The 17,650-nt window shown below is 35.4% G+C and overlaps 1 protein-coding gene across 5 annotated transcripts in view; it reads right to left on the reverse strand.

Moving 5' to 3' along the window:
* Window positions 1-17,650, reverse strand: part of TIAM2 (TIAM Rac1 associated GEF 2) — a 645,041-nt gene that overhangs the window by 54,994 nt on the left and 572,397 nt on the right. For all 5 annotated transcript variants that reach the window (XM_053710965.1, XM_053710968.1, XM_053710967.1 and 2 more), the window contains 5 exons: window positions 15,168-15,347; window positions 10,789-10,857; window positions 5,793-5,918; window positions 4,714-4,822; window positions 3,747-3,926 (listed from right to left, as the gene is read on the reverse strand). In XM_053710965.1, the coding sequence (XP_053566940.1) occupies window positions 3,747-3,926; window positions 4,714-4,822; window positions 5,793-5,918; window positions 10,789-10,857; window positions 15,168-15,347 (664 nt within the window). The remainder of the gene's footprint in view (window positions 1-3,746; window positions 3,927-4,713; window positions 4,823-5,792; window positions 5,919-10,788; window positions 10,858-15,167; window positions 15,348-17,650) is intronic.

Consider the following 17,650-nt stretch of genomic DNA (forward strand, 5'->3'; position numbering starts at 1 on the left):
CTTGTTGATTTTGTGTTTTTTCCCTTCTGCTACAAAACAATATCATTAGCATAATAATTTAGTGGCTCGTAAAACTCCTGCTACATAATTGGAGATGTCATCTTATTTCACTAACAATGTACAGGTTTCGGTTTTCTTCCATTTTATCAATCCAGGTGCCAAAGAGACAAAACAAAAGCGGGTAACCTTTTTAATCTTAATGAATCACGCTAATATGAAGTAATAGTCACAACTGGAGCTAAACCCGTCCATCTGTCCTCAATGTTAATATGCAATTGCTCTGTATGAGATTTCTCACCCAGCAGCTTGTTACTAATTATTTTTGGACAAGTTGCTGAGTTCTGTATGTTCTAATGAATATTTAAAATGAGTTTAAACACATTTCTCTGAGAGCTGTTTATTATTTAAGAATAAAACACCATGCAATTTACATTAGGGTTCGTACATCTGACAAATGCAGTCAAATTAATAAAGTGGCACATTTTCTATACTTTTATCAAATCAACATTAGTCCCATGCCATAGATTATTAATTAAGCACAGCATTGCTAAATGTTTTTTTTTTGTTTTGTTTTGTTTTGTTTTTTAAACTCATCTAGTTAGCACAATTTGCAATTTTTTACAAATCAATAGCAGCTCAAGGATTCACCTCTAGAAAAATTTGGTGACCAATTATGGAGGAATATAAATGAGCTTGTGCTCTGATCTAAACAATCACTGTGTATCATGTTGCAGGACCAGTAAAATGTTAACTTACATAATTATAATGGAGGCACTCCAGCCTCTCAATAGGGTGGGACACATGTACACTTGTATGTTGTACCAAAAGGCAGGTAAAATAACCAATGAACATATATTGCAATGATGTTTTACTCTTCTTAAAGAGACATTACACACCTCTTGCTTTTGTGTAAATTGTCCCACACTTCTAGAGAAGCCATAAAGCAAATGATGCTACCTCCGATTCTCAAAATACTGCAAAATACCTAATTCAGCTTTTTGATTTGTAGCATTTGTAGGGTACTGAATTTCCTTTTTGGATTCTTTTTTGAGCATTGGACAAGCATCATTTTTATACCAAAACAATAGGTGTTTAATGTCCCTTTAAGCTGTGAATCACAGTTTAATTTTATTCACAACAGGATTCTATTTAAAAAGGACATAATTTAATGAAATGGTTTGGGTATAAATTAGCCCTAAGCACAGCATACATGATTAAATCATGGAACAGGCAGCTTTAGATTCATTTCCACTTACCATACTGGGAGAATGGAAACTCTGTTAGATAATTACTTTAATAATCCTATATTGCACAGGTTATTTTTTTAATGTCTGTTTTATATATGTTCCTAGTTGTCCTCAGCGTGAAAGATAGATTAGGGGAAACTTTAAACATGGAGGCCCCATTTTACTTTATAGAAATGACAGGAAAAAGTTACAAAATAAATAATGAAATTATATTCCAACTTTTTTTTTTAGATATACATAAATACAATCTCATACTGTTTAATATCCCCTTAATGTGATCGTAAACTTTGTTTAAACGCTACACTGCGCGTGAACCATCTTTCCAAATGAATGACACTTTCATTCATAAGTTTAATGTAAAATATGCGTGTGCAACAGCACTTAGTTCTGTGAACTCTTGCACATGCTCAGAAGGAGCTGGTGACTCAAAAACATTACACATTTTGTTAATGGAAGTATAATAGAAAGTTGCTTAAAATTACATGCTCTATCTGAAACATGAAAGTTTCATTTTGTGTTAGCATATTGTGTCACTTTAATGTCCTGGTTGCACACATACACACCATTGTTTTGATATAGGGGTCTATTTAAGATGCAGCGGATGCTGCGTCCGACCCTCTCTGCTTCAGTTCCGACTACGATCGGGTTGATTGACACCCCCTGTTAGCGGCCGATTGGCCACAAATCTGCAGGGGGCTGTATTGCACTAGCAGTTCACAAGAACTGCTAGTGCAATGATAAACGCTGACAGCGTATGCTGTTGGCATTTATCGATGTGCGGCGGACATGATTTGCTATAGCGGATCATGTCTGTCCGCACCTACATAAATAGACCCCATAGTGGCGTTTTGGCAAGTTACCCCACAATCTTACACATTTTGGAATTTTGAATTGTGCTTTAATATCCCATACTTGCTCTAGTTTCCATGACGTTGCTGCAGCCATAAAGAAACATATGAGCCTGATGTAAACACCACATGGTTATACACACGTTTCCTTACTTAGGCAGGGTAATCATTACAATCATCACTACTGCTAGCTTGTAATGGAACAATCAATTGTCACGTTAACAAGCTTTAATGGTAACATCAACTGCTGACAGTAGACAATTATCACTATATGAAACAAAATGGTGTTTCTGAGTGAACCACTCACTCTGCTTCAGAAAAATAGCAAAGGACTGTTATATCATCATTCATTAAGAATCACTGGTGCAAAACACTACACAAAATTGGACTCCAGTTACAATTGCAGCAGATGGACATTTGGTGTCTACAACTGTATACAGTGACAGGGGGAATGCAGAAAAACATGCATACTTCAGCCATATTTGCTTCTTCTGTAAAAAATGTTTTTATCCTTTTAGAGGACACATTGTTGTACATATTAGGTAAAGCTACACCCAGTTTTCTTCAGCTAAAGATTTGCTATATACTATCATTATTTATTTGGCCCTCTTTTCCTGTAATTAAATTCTGATACTTGGAACTGCATACTACAGGTTTAACACACCTAACCCCGACACATATCTGCCCTTAAAGGGACAGTCAACACCAGAATTTTTGTTGTTTTAAAAGATAGATAATCCCTTAATTACCAATTCCCCAGTTTTGCCTAACCAACACAGTTATAATTATACACATTTTACCTCTGTAATTACCTTGTCTCTAAGCCTCAGCAGACTGCCCCCTTATTTCAGTTCTTTTGATAGACTTGCATTTTAGCCAATCAGTGCTCACTCCATGGTAAATTCACGTGCATGAGCTCAATGTTATCTATATGAAACACATGAACTAATGCCCTCTAGTGGTGAAAAACTATCAAAATGCATTTAGATTAGAGGCGGCCTTCAAGGTCTAAGAAATTAGCATATGAATCTCCTAGGTTTAGCTTTCAACTAAGAATACCAAGAGAACAAAGCAAAATTGGTGATAAAAGTAAATTGGAAAGTTGTTTAAAATTACATGCCCTATTTGAATCATGAAAGTTTTTTTTAGACTTGACTGTCCCTTTAATTAGCGTCTACTGAGTTAATAAAATAAGATCCTGAAAACAATGTAACTTTTGCTAACAAAATTACAGTGGTAAGTCGTCTTCTCTAGATAAGGCAAGTGACAGGGGGGTGTAGCCGTTGAAAACATATGCAGCAATCATGTAATTAATATATTTCAAAAAAAATTTCACACATGTCTAACATTTTAATTTAATTGTAAGACTGCAGAAAAACTGTCTTTTTTAAAAACACATCTATAGAACATTTTTGTCACCATTTATTAATTTGTACATTACCACCAACTAACACCTAATTGCACAGTAAACACTCATTATGAATGTATATGTGAGTGAATATTTGAAAAGAAAGGATTATATTAGGAATATAAATGGATGTGTAAGAAAAGTTATTTATTAGAGTTGAATGTTTATGCTTCCCAAAAGACACACACAAACACTGATAGATATAAATACTGGTTCTTTTAATCACCATAATACATTTGGTACCTGTCAAGTGGTAGTGTTCCTCGCTTTCATTGTCTGTTAAGGAGACCAGCTCTTTCAACAATAACGGGTACTTCAGTACTCTTTGCACTGGTTTGATAAGGTACGACTCTAGCGTAGAAGAATGCTGCTTTGTTGGATTTCGAGTGTCCAAAAATTCTCTAAAGGCCTTATCTTTTCTAGCTAAGAAAATAAATAAATACAGTCACTGATGGTACAATGTATCTGGGCAAAACAGTTTAGTAACTTATATTACATACAGTCTACAGGATAGTTCACACAAAATATAATGTACTGTGAGATTTTTTACAAAATACTTAAATTTTACATTTTATTGCTCTAGAAAAGGCGGCATGTAAGATGGTACCGGTGAGGTGAGGTGAATGAGCATAAAAAAATTAGACAAAATTGGCAATAATTTGATTAAAGGGATATGAAACCCACATTTTTTTTATTTCATGATTCAGAAAGAGCATGCATTTTTAAGAAACTTTCTAATTTACTCCTTTTATCAATGTTTCTTTGTTCCTTTGATATCTTTATTTGAAAAAGCAGAAATATAAGCTTAGGAGCCAGCCTCTGTTTTTAGTTCATCACCTGGGTAGCATTTGCAGATTGGTGGCTACATTTAGCCTCCTAAGCTTACATTCCTGCTTTTCAATTAAAGATACTAAAAGAATGAAGAAGAAAAATGATAATAGGAGTAAATTAAAAATTTGCCTTAAATCACATGCTCTATCTGAATCATGAAAGAAAAAAATTGGGTTCAATTTCCTTTTAATTCTCTTGATTCCTTGATTAAATTATGTGTTAACAATACTAATAAGCAAACATACTGGCACATCCCTGTTTGAAAAAGGCTTTCATGAAGAATCAGCTTAAAGTTTTGTGTTATAAAAGCACTACACAAATAAATTATAATAATAGTAATAATATTTTTAAATAAAATAATTGTTTTTAAAATGATCACCTCTTTCTAGAACTTTTTGGACTTTGATGTGATTTGCACAAAATCCACTGTAAAGCTTGAAATGGTCGGCATAATAAAGGAACGATCCACCAAGAGAGAAGAGCAATTTCTGAAGAAAAAAAACAAGATTTACAGACAGTTAAGAAACTATTCACCAAACCCAGCCTATGCATTGTGGTGATGATATTCAAAAACAGAGATTTCTTTCTTTCTTTTTTTTTGTTGTAACCTACAATGTTGTCCTTGTTAAATGACACAAACATTAAAGGAAAATTGTAATCCAAGAAAAAAACATGCTGCAACTCATTAGAAGATTTGTATTACTGATCCTCGCTTACTATGGGCCAGTTGAGAGCAAAACTAAGTGGTATAGAGCGTTAACATCACTACGGGTCAATCAATACTACTTGCACTTTGGCGGTGATATTACAAGTCCATGGTTAATATTTATCGCTGTGTTTGTATGGTGCACGCTACAGTAAAACTCAGTATTTTGGATAGTAAGCAAGCACAAAACTTAAAAAATCTTTCAGAAGTGATGAGTGCACTACTACTACTTTTGCGCTTGTTATTGAATGTATTGGGCGTGTTATATATGTACTGGAAGCACTAGAAATGCTTCGGCTAATCATCTTAACCAAAAACCTATCATATCCAATCACGTGAAATCATGGACCCATGTCTTTAACCTCTGCAAAGGGGTTGGACAAATTGGTAGATCACATTTAAGAGCTGCAGCAGGACGTACCTAGTGAGTAGTTGCATGAAGCAGCCAATCTATGCTAATTGCAACGCCCTACTGGTACTAGTAGATTTACGCCATATTTGACAACTGGTGATGTTCTGGCTTTACGCTGGGGTTGGGCAATACTGCGCTAATCAATTTATGGAGATGACCTTTAATGTATTACTGGGTTCAGTTACTTATTTAAAATTTTCCAGAACATTCCACAACATTATTTTTTTTTTACAAATAAAAAAATCAAAGCAACAGAATACTACAAATGATTTACAAGAGTCTGTTCAATAAAATGTACAAATTTGGATCAACAAAATAAAAAAGTTGCTAAAAGGCTCACCCGAAACTGAGATGGAGTTTCTAGTATGTTGAAATCCGATGATGCAGAAATACCATCTTCCAGTGTCTGCAAAAACACCTTTTGGAAATCCAGCATTTCCGGCAGGCTTCCAAACAGGGATTCCATCTAATAACCAAAAACATACAAGTTAATTTGTTTGTTTGTTTTTTTAAACAAAAGACTGACTTTGGAATGAATGTAATACACTGGTTGAAGTTGACTTAGGGCTACATTTATCAAAGGCAAATGCTCCTATAGTTTGCAAGTTTGCACATGTGAACCTGCAAATTATATTTATGAAACAGCTGTTTAAGCCACTCCTGCCTCCACCATCTGCCACCTTAAAAATTACTTAGATCTGATCAGATTGGGGTGATTGACACGACCAGCTCTTGCGTGATTGGCTGCATGTGGCATCCGCTTGCACAATGATCAATACAGACAGAAAAGACTCCCTTGCAAGTTGAGATTGCATGAGGACAGATTCACTACTTGTGAACATTATGGGCTCCATTTATCAAGTTGCGTATACAGCCTTGGAGTGCCTTAGGAGCAGGCTCGTGTAGTGTGCCTGTTGCCGATACTTAAGAAGCAGCGGTCATCAGACCACTTGATAACCTGTATGGCAGCTGTTAGCTGGCAGATTAATATCACCATGGAAAAGTCCAACTTGGGTGATTGACAGCCCCTGTTTGTGCATAATTGGCCTAGCATGAGCAGCATTGCACAATTAAATACGGGTAATGCCAGGCGTACAGGTTCAAGTAAGCGAACTTTGTCCATCCGCCCATTGATAAATGGGGTTTTAACTGTCCAGACAATGATAAATATACCCTTTAATAGACTTAAAAGCTCACACTGCCATTCTACTTGGCTGTAAAGACATTTTCCTCTCCATATTTCTATTTTCTTACCAAATAATATTTCCTCAACCATTGTGGTCTTTAATTTATTTAAACAGAAATTCTAGAGGGCTCTAACAGAAACAAAGCATTTTATTTGAATGCAATTGTTTTATTTTATTCGGTGTAAACCCATGAACATACCTTCAACATCATACTCCCTGTGTCTGAAGCATACATAAGTATACCTGCTCCTGAATGGCTCAACAACTATATTGTCATTTGGAGTTAGTCGGGTATGTGACTTTGATTATGTGCTTCACAGCTTTGCAAGTGCTGAACAGATAGGGCAGTGTTTCCCAAATCCAGTCCTCAGAAACCTTAACAGGCCAGATATTCATTATATCTTAACTAGAGCACCGGTGAAATAATCAGCTGATCAGTAACCATGGTTACTAACCTGCTCTCACCCATCAACTGATTATTTCACTTGAGCTCTAGTTAAGATATAATGAATATCTGGCCTGTTAAGGGTCCTGAGTGATAGAGTTCAGAAACACTTGGATGGGGTATAATCTAATCCCTTAGAAAAGCTTACCTAATGGTTTGATTTTTTTCTGCAAAATTTGCCATTAAAGTCTAAGGGCCCACTTATTAAATGACAAGGATTGCTCTCTGGAATATTTTCTGCCCAGCATCACGGAGAGGGGGCCGTATCTGCTGCGCACATTTAACACAAGCAAGTCTAACGGATTAGAGCAAGTAATTTTTCGACTATAATGGCCCTTTAAGTAAAGGTCAGAAGAATATATGTTTCTTAAGCACTATATGGTAGCAGTGTCAGCACGCTCCTGAGCCTACCTCAGTATGCTTTCATGGAAAGTAGCCAAGTTTCAATAAAGGAGACCAAAAGAAAAAAAGGTAAATTGGAATTTAGTTTTTTTTAAATTATACACAGTATCTGAATACTGAAAGTTTAATTGTGACGTTTAAGCAACGTGAGTGGTGGACATGCAGTGAGACTCACAAATGATTTTGGCATCTATCCACTAGAGAGTTATAAGCTTACTGTTCTTATTGAGCATTTCCTTGCTTGTACTTATTAAACAAAGAAACCTAATGGGTTTCATTTATGGCTACGTCACTGTGAGATTGGAGACACTACTCCAGCAAGTGTTATGAACAGTCTGTGAGCAATTAATGGTAAGTTGGTGTTTCTTAAAGCGACAGAGACACTTTGTACAATATATTTCTGTTGTACTGCTATAGAACATAACAGCCAAGTCTACACATTTTTAAAAACTAAAATCCTGTTACAGTTAGGCTAGCCATAATCATTATGTTAGTATAAAATGCATTGTTATGCAGCTATCAGTTAAAGTAGGGGAAATGTGTAGCAGGGTCAGCCTTGAGAAGTCTGGAGTGTGCATTTCAAGTTCTGAGAATTAAAAAATCCACTATTTTCAGAGCCTAAATTACATAAAAAGGTTGGCAAAAAAGTAATGAAAGTATATTACAAAGTAAGTTGTTTTACCATTGATAACTAAACATTTTTCAATTAAAGGGACAGTATACACCAATTTTCATATAACTGCATGTAATAAACACTACTATAAAGAATACGATGCACAGATACTGATATAAAAATCCAGTATAAAACGGTTTAAAAACTTACTTAGAAGCAGTCAGTTTAGCTCTGTTTAAAAGGTTACTGGTACAACCAATGCAAATGGGAAATAAGACACTCCCCCTCCCCCTTCTTTTTCAATATGAAAAGACCCTTTACACAAACAGGAGCAAGCTGGAGAAGGTAGCTGACGGTATTCAAATAAAACTTTGGGGCTTGGTTAGGAGTCCGGAAATCAGAGCAATGTTATTTAAAAATAAGCAAAACTATACATTTAAAAAAAAAAAAAAACTTTATGGGCTATATAAATAGATCATCTACAAAACATTTATGCAAAGAAAACATGAGTGTATAATGTCCCTTTAAACTATCAAGGTGTTTACTGTTGCTTTTACTCCAGTCAACCAATTGTAAAGGATTATTCTACCTGAGCTCAAAACAAGTCATTGACAATGAAAAGGGTGATTCCTATTGACTTTCTAAGGGCATATCAATTCCCAGAATGCATAGCTGCGCTACACAGTAGTACATCCAATTTGTGTTCGATTATAGTCCAATTTATAAATCCCTGTATCAAAGTGATTATATCTCAGCAAATAGAAAAGAACAGAATTTTGCTTTTGACTGTCACTGACTATAATGACAATGACCCATATTGGTTTTCCAGCGATATTTGTGTTCTAAGAATTGATAATATGAACTGTATGCTCAAGAAACTGCTAAAAAAATAGATGTCATTTGAGATACAGCTGTGGTTTTGAAGGGTATATCACTGCTTTCTGTTAGATGCACATGCGCAAGAATTGAAAAATCAATGGAAGGAATATTCTTGGCTATTGTGATTTGAGATAGCAAACACAATTTTAAAAATTACAGTGATTTGAGATAGCAAATTTCATATATAAGCCTTTGGCATTAATGCAAGCTATAACCTTCATGCTTTTTGTGTTCTTACACTAACAAAGCAGGGAAATTCTTGTTTTAGGGCATTGTGTTATTTTTCTTTGTTGCATTTAAAACAAAAGGCTTTAAACAAATAATATATTATTAACTTTAATTGTATTTCCTGTCCTGAATAAAACTGCATTTCATTTTCTGTCTTGTGTGGGCAAATGTCCACTATTGAAGCAGTGGGGCTGGGTTTTATCAGCCCAGAAAGAAAATAATCCATAGGAATTACTTGTGCTGTTTGTTTCTACCTTTTTATCACGAACACAAAAATGTATTATCATGATTAACTGCTGCTCTCTCATATGAATGACAGTTTTACTTTTAATTTAATCTCCCTTTAAAGGGACACTAAGGTTTAACACCGTTCTGGCAAATCAGCCAACTACTCAGATTAGCCAATTCCACCCCTTTCTGGTGACGTGGAATCAGCTGTCTCACTGCAAATCCCCTCAGTGTGCATGTGCATCATCAATTCACAGCATCAAACATATATATGATGCAATCTAATACCCCATCTTCACTTTCTTTTTTACCTCTGCCTGGGGGGGTTCATGTAAACCTCATTCCCTAAGGTTCAATTGGGGTGGATCCCAGAGGATCCGCTGGGCACCCCCCTTGAACCCCACAGACAGAGTCAAAAAAAATAGTGTAGATGGGGGAATTACAGTGCATAATATATATGTGTGGTTAGCACATATAGTTACATTGTAGAGATTAGCTTCCGTGGTGGAGCACATGCACATTGAGTCAATTTTTGCTCAGACTTGGCCGATATGACAGACTTGTAGTGATTGGAATGTGGTGATGCACTGAAGAATGCGGTGGAGCGCATGCGTAGTGAAGGAATTTGTGGTCACACAGCGGATTCCACGTTACCGGAAGTGACGGAATTGGCTAATATGTCAGAACAAGTATTTTACCAACAAAGCTGTTATTTTTAGGGTTCAGATCAGTACAGATAATAATAAACATAGAAATAAAAATCCTGCCATGCTGAAACTTCCTCTATTTGTGTTGGAATTTAATTCTAAAAAAATAGTCCTTTAAAATAAGCCCTTATGCTCTGTAATGTTATGTTCTGTAATAATTTATGCAAATGTAAGCATTTGCATACATTTTTTCTTCATTCTTTTTGTATCTTTATTTGAAGAAGAAAACAGGAATGTAAGCTTAGGAGCCGGATGATTTTTGGTTCAGGAACTGAGTATTGCTTGCTGATTGGTGTCTAAATGTAGTCCACCAATCAGCAAGCACTACCAAAGGTGCTGAATCAAAAATGGGCTGGGTCCTAAGCTTACATTCCTCCTTTTTCAAATAAAAGAATGAAGACAATTTGATAATAGGAGTAAATTAGAAAGTTGCTTAAAATTGCATGCTCTATCTGAATCATGAATGAAAAAATGGGTTTCATATCCCTTTAAGTTTGACTTTACTGTACCTTTAAGAGGAAAAAGAATTGTAGACTGTACACAAGTCATTTTGAATGTTGCAGTTTCCACACAAAATAAATGGTAACGGTTCCTTTAGAAAGCTAAAAACACTTTGTAATTTGTTACACAGTTTTAATCAAGGTTACCTCATCCTGTGTAAGAAATATTTCATTTTGCAAAGGTTCCAAATATAATTCAAACAGACAACTTAAATCCTGTAAGAGAGAGAGAGAGAAACAAACTAGGTCAGTTAATGAAAATGGTTTAATCACAATTTAGGACAGCAATTTACTCTAGACAATGTAAAATTTAAAGGGACACTGAACTCAAATTTAAAAAAATTAAGAATGTAAGTTTAGATGCCGGGCCATTTTTGGTGAACAACCTGGGTTGTTCTTGCTGATTGGTGGATAAATTCATCCACCAATAAACAAGTGCTGCCCAGGGTCTGAACCCAAAAATTGTCTGGCTCCTTAGCTTAGATGCCTTCTTTTTCAAATAAAGATAACAAGAGAACGAAGAAAATTGATAATAGGAGTAAATTAGAAAGTTGCTTAAAATTGCATTTTCTATCTGAATCACGAAAGAAAAAATTTGGGTTTAGTGTCCCTTTAGGAAGCATATTTTAAAGCAAACCATATACAATTAGCAATATAGATTTAGAAACCAATAGTAATGATCCAGTAAAAATGTACAGCTTTGCTGAAATGTTACTTTGGTTTATGTGTTCGTCATTTTAAGGTATATATTTCTGTGAGACTAAATTAGTTACTTTCAAATATTTCTTCCAAATTGCTGCTAAGGTCAAATATGCTTCCATTTTTTCCCCTTAAGGGAAGCTCATTTTGGCCACACAGCTGAGCTACCCATATGTGCAGCAATGATATTTGTACATTAAAAAGGTTTTTATTTTTCAGGTCATCTTTCAGGATTAAAGTAGCTCTGACAAACCAGATTAACGCAGATAAATATTAATTTATCAGCATTGATTAACAAATTAAGTTTTACTTAAAGGGACACTAAACATAAAAAAAATAATAAGCACATTCAAATGCCTGTAGTAAGCACTTACCACTGATCACCATCATTTGTTTAAAAATCTAACCATCTATGCCATGGTTTCCTTTTTGGCCACCTTAATTCTGACCATTGTATTTATTCTCGTAAAGACAGAGGTTAAAACCAATCAGATGCTGTCATGCCCACACCATATATTCTAATGCAGAACATGCACCCTCTCCTCTACATCAAATTTTCGTTTGAATATATAAATAATTTTCTGGTATTTTAAAAACTTGTCGTTTGATAATCTGCACATTCCATATGAATTTAAATCAATATTTTTTTTTATGTTTAGTGCCCCTTAAAACGTTGCTTTAGTACTATGTAAATCAAGGACATATTGATTACAGCTGTCTAATATTATGGGTATTAATAAAATATTTATTCATAAATTATTTTACCAGGAAGGATACATTGAGATTTCTCTCGTTGTCAAGTATGAAGACATTCTAGTATAATGCAGCAGGTAGCTATACCAAAAATGTATTTAGTTATGGGCACTCGCTGGCCTTCAATTTTTTTAAATGTTCTCAATAGTTGTTACATAATTATTATTACCAGTGGAATAAGTGTGGCCATGCAATGTTCCTTATAAAAAATTATACCCATTTTATATATATATATATATATATATATATATATATATACACAGGTGGCCCTCGGTTTACAACGGTTCAATTTATACCGTTTCAGAATAACAACCTTTTTTTCCAGTCATGTGACTGCTATTGAAAAGCATTGAGAAGCAGTGCATTGATTAAAATAGCCAGTAGGTGGAGCTGTCCGCTTGTGTTGCAGCAAAGCCAAACAAGCTGAAATTAATCAGTTTAACCAGACCTGAGCTACCGAGCAGATTTCAAAGGAATAAGATCTTCCTGTCTATAAATCAGTCCAGATTGCAATGCATAGAAAGAACTGTTTGCAGAAAAATGCAAGTGAAGTCTGTGTTGTGTGATTATTTTATTAGGTTTATAATGCTGTTAAGCAAATGTTTTTGTTCATTTAACTTAGTTTAATTATATATTCTGTGTTGTGTGTTTATTTTATTACGTTTATAATGCTGTTTAGCATTTAAAGTCTTCATTTCAAATCTTTAAAAATAATGTATTAGGCGTTTATTATGACAATTTTGAGAGGGGCCTGGAACCTAACTCCCTCACTTCCCATTCACTTACATTATAAACTGGGTGGTTTCGATTTACAACCACTCCTTATGGAACCTAACCCCGGCGTAAACTGAGGGCTACCTGTGTATATATATATATATATATATATATATATATATATATATATATATATATATATATATATATATATATAATTTTACCCCAAAATCTGATAGTAACACAAACAAAAACAGCCATTTGACCTCCTTTATCTGCTGGCATCACACCCTCATCAGAGCAGCAATTTTACTTCAGGGACACTGAACCCAATTTTTTTCTTTCCTTATTCAGATAGAGCATGCAATTTTAAGCAACTTTCAAATGTACTCCTATTATCAAGTTTTCTTCGTTCTCTTTCTATCTTTATTTGAAAAAGTAGGCATCTAAGCTAAGGAGCCAGCAATTTTTGGGTTCAGAACCATAGACAGCACTAGTTTATTGGTACTGTCCAATCAGCAAGGACAACCTAGGTTGTTCACCAAAAATGGGCCGGCATCTTAACTGACATTCTTGCTTTTCAAATAAACATACCAAGAGAATGATAAAAAATTGATAAAAGGAGTAAATTAGAAAGGTGCTTAAAATTGCATGCTCTATCTGAATCACAAAAGAAAAAATGTGGGTTCAGTGTCCCTTTCTCATGTCTGCCAGTAATAAATACAAAACAGTAAACTTAATCTACTGGCTGTCAGTAGCACACAAAATGAACAATTTAGCCCCTTTCCCACCAGTAATAGATTGAAAATAGACATATTTTGCACTCGGCCAAAGAGGCCCTCGCCTAAAGTGTTTAGAGGGAGCATAAAGAGGAACTAGCAGGGGCTGAATCACCAAATGGAGTGAAGTAAACATGTGATCTTATCATTTTATCAGAGAAGAGTCCTGTGTTTCCTTTAGGACAAGCTGTGCTACCAAGCAGAATGAAAAGCAAATTCCTAAGCCAAGTCCCCTTCTGTGCTGCAGCTCCCACACTATTGTGGGCTCATGTGACATCTGTGTTGGGTGTGCTGTGCAGAGAGTGCAGGAGAGCAAGGAGGACTGAGGCATAAGCTGCCATTTAACATTTAGCTGCTGTTCAGAGATGTATCTGTTTGTTTGTTTTTTACAATGGACAACCAGCAATGCAGCAAACCAGCATGTAGTATGTTTACTAAGAAGTAGAACTCTTATTTGACTAGGTTGCCTCAAAACATCTTCACTTGTATTTGGTTCACATTGTTATGTATTTGTTAGATTTACTCTCAATACATCTCCGCATCTTTAGACAGACAGATAAGTCTCAGCTTGTCTCTAGCTCCAACATCTGTGAAATTGTTAAAGGACCAGTCAACACAGTAGATTTGCATAATCAACAAATGCAAGATAACAAGACAATGCAATAGCACTTAGGGCTAGATTTATAAAAAGCTGAGGCGTACAGGGGCACGTATATGCACCCCTGTACGTCTCAGCTCGCCTGTGGCGGGGTGAAATTACCCGCAGGTAATCAATATTGCACACAAGCACAATTTTGCGCTTGCATGCAATCCTGCCCGAGGAGATTGACAGCTCCTGCCCGCGTGTGATTGGCTGTGCGCGGGCAGGAGCTGTCAATCTCCTTGGTCGGACTCAACCGCGGAGATTGAATTTTGCCACCTTAGAGGTGGCGAAGAGGTTAAGGAAGCGGAGGTCTGGTGACCGCTGCTTGGTAAATTACGGCGAGCAAGTTCTTGTGAGAACTTGCAGCCATAGGGCTTTGGTAAATCGAGCCCTTAGTCTGAACTTCAAATGAGTAGTAGATTGTTTTCTGCCAATTTTTAAAGTTATATCTATTTCCACTCCCCCTGTACCATGTGACAGCCATCAGCCAACCACAAATGCATACATGTACCATGTGACAGCCATCAGCCAATCAGAAATGCATACACGTTTATTCTGTGAATTCTTGCACATGCTCAGTAGCAGCTGGTGACTCAAAAAGTTTAAATATAAAAAGACTGTGCACATTTTGTTAATTAAGTAAATTGGAAAGTTGTTTAAATTTGCTTGCTCTATCTGAATAATACAAGTTTAATTTTGACTTGAGTGACCCTTTGTCTTGTGCAAATTGATGTTAAAACACACTAATTATAATGAAGCACATTTAAAAACTTAGATGAATTTAAAGTCAAATAGTATTTTTAAACTGACCATTACACTTATAATTCACTTCTTGTCAAAGTTTAGTGAACCTCACTGTGTCCCCAAATTTCAAATAATCTTCAACTAGTTACCAGTAATATTTTTTATTTCTAATAAGGTACAGTATAGCTCTTTACCTTAACGTAAGACTTCTCAGTGTCAATAAGTTCTTGTATAACTTTACGAAGCCTGTCCGCATCTGACAAATGCCGGGCCAGAGGTTTTCGTGGAGGGTCAGGACTTTCATTTAGTCCATCCATCATGTCGTGGTTGACTTCCTGCATACTTCGGCACAATGCAGAGATCTGATCAGCGCTCTAAACAAATAATAAACAACAAAATTAGTCAAAAAGGTTTGTTTGTTTTTTTTATTCGTTTTTTTTTTATAAATACTCAAAAAGTGCGTTTGTCCCAGGCTCCTTAGAAAGGCCAAACAAATTTACAAGTTACCGGCAGTTGTTTACTTTATAACTGGAATGTGATCTAGCACCTACCTACTATTGTCCTGTAATGTATGTGTATTTTCTTACAATACTTAAGAAGATTTGTGTGTCTAGAAGTGGGATTGCCAATGAGGTCAGAATGTCTATTGACTAATTATGCAGTTATAAACTTTACTGCCTGGTATCAATAGCAAATCATCATTAAAGCCTAGACAGACAGACTTTTGCCATCACTACATGGTTGTACAATTTACAACTGCCATCAAATTTAGACCTCAATATCTATTATTTTCCAATAAAAGAGGAGCAGCTGAGCGGTGTGAAGGACCTAGGGGGAGTGGCTACAAGTATCAACAGACTACCAAAAGCTTATACAATGTTTAACTCACTTGTGGCATATTCTTATTAAAATATAGTTTTGTAGTAAAGGCTTACAATGCACTTACCTCACATATTTTCAATGCACATAAATAAGATTAGTACATTATGAGACTGTACTAAGCAACTAAAATATGGATGCAAAATATGTGAATGGGCTAAGCAGGAAAATTGCCTTAGCAAATCCTGTAAGCAACCAAAACTCTGCAGGGCACTGTGTAATGGGGTACTTATTTTGCAGCCCCTGGCAGTGCCTATAACCACATAAACCCTAAACAGTAGGCTGGCTTTAGACAACAAGAAAGGGTGCTAAGAGTGAAAATATTTGTTAAGAAAACATTAATAAAATGTACAAATGATAATAGACAATTTAACTGAAACGTAAAGGCAGGAATGTTTCTCATTAATGCTAATTAGTAAAATACAAGAAATGCTTTTTTACGAAGAGAAGAAAACAAAACCAATTAAGCCATTCCAGTCTGACAAATCACAGCAAGCTAGAGTGCATATAAGAATAATAAAAATATTATAGATGTCAGAAGAAAGCTATTACCATTACCTTTGGCTGCCTGCAATAAGAACCTGATTTATTAATAGCAAGGCATAGAATACTCAATCAGTTCCTACAAACATTTTCCTTTCAAGTCCTGTGATTTCCCTCTTTATACAGCTCATTCTTGCCAGTAACACAGTACAATTTACAGTTCTAAATGGTTGTGAAATGAAAGCCAACTTTTTACACCCTGCTCCAGTTCTTCCAATGCTCAGTGTATTAACTGCTGCAAATAAAGACCATGTTTTACAATTGGAGAATATATGCATTTTAGTGATCAAACTTGTGTACTTCCCAAATGTCCCACAGACCACAGAAATGAGAGGAGGTACCACGTTCCTTAATGTTTCCACATTTGTTTTAACTTTATTTTAAAATAAAATGAATGTTTAGAAGTGGTTTTCTACACATTTTATGTACAAGACAATTGAAAAATAACTATGTAGTTATGTCACTCAAGAGCTCTAAATTAAAGAGTCATGAAACCCAATTTGTTGCCTTTCATGATTCAGATAGAGCGTGCAATTTTAATCAACTTTCTAATTTACTTCTATCATCAAATTGTCTTCGTTCTCTTTGAATCTTTTGTTGAAAAGCAGGGAAATACATTTAGGAGCCAGCCGTTTTGCAAGAATGTTATCGATTTGCAAGAGCACTATATGGCAGCACTATTTCCTGCCATGTAGTGCTCTAGATGCCTACCTAGGTATCTCTTCAACCCATAATATGATGGGAGATGAAGCAAATCTGATAATAGAAGTAAATTGGAAACTTTTTTTAAAAATAGTATGCTCTGTCTGAATCACAGAAGAACATTTTTTTGGGTTTAATATCCCTTTAAACAAATAAGAAATGATTCAGTTATAATGCACAGGGAATCTCTGCTAAACTTCCCACATGGTTTTTAGCCTGCCCACACCATATTCTCACTATATCCCAATGAGAAATGTTACAATATATGTTGGAGGGCTATAGAACAAACAGTTATTTAAAACCAAACATTGCCTAAACCAAATTACTCACTAGTGTTTTCTCTCATACATGCTAACATTGTACTCAGGTGAGGTATACAGCCTTTTTCCTTCTTGAGAGTACGTAGTAAAACTTTCCTAGTAGGTATCAAGCAACCGCATCTTGTTACATTTACATTTTTACGCCCTTAGGTTCTTTTAGCTAATTTTTTAAATTTATTTTTTTGTTAGGTAGTGAAACGCTACAGTTTTGCTCCAAAAGAACAGTTCAATAT

The sequence above is a fragment of the Bombina bombina genome, chromosome 4, assembly GCF_027579735.1.
Source record: "Bombina bombina isolate aBomBom1 chromosome 4, aBomBom1.pri, whole genome shotgun sequence".
NCBI lineage: Eukaryota > Metazoa > Chordata > Amphibia > Anura > Bombinatoridae > Bombina > Bombina bombina.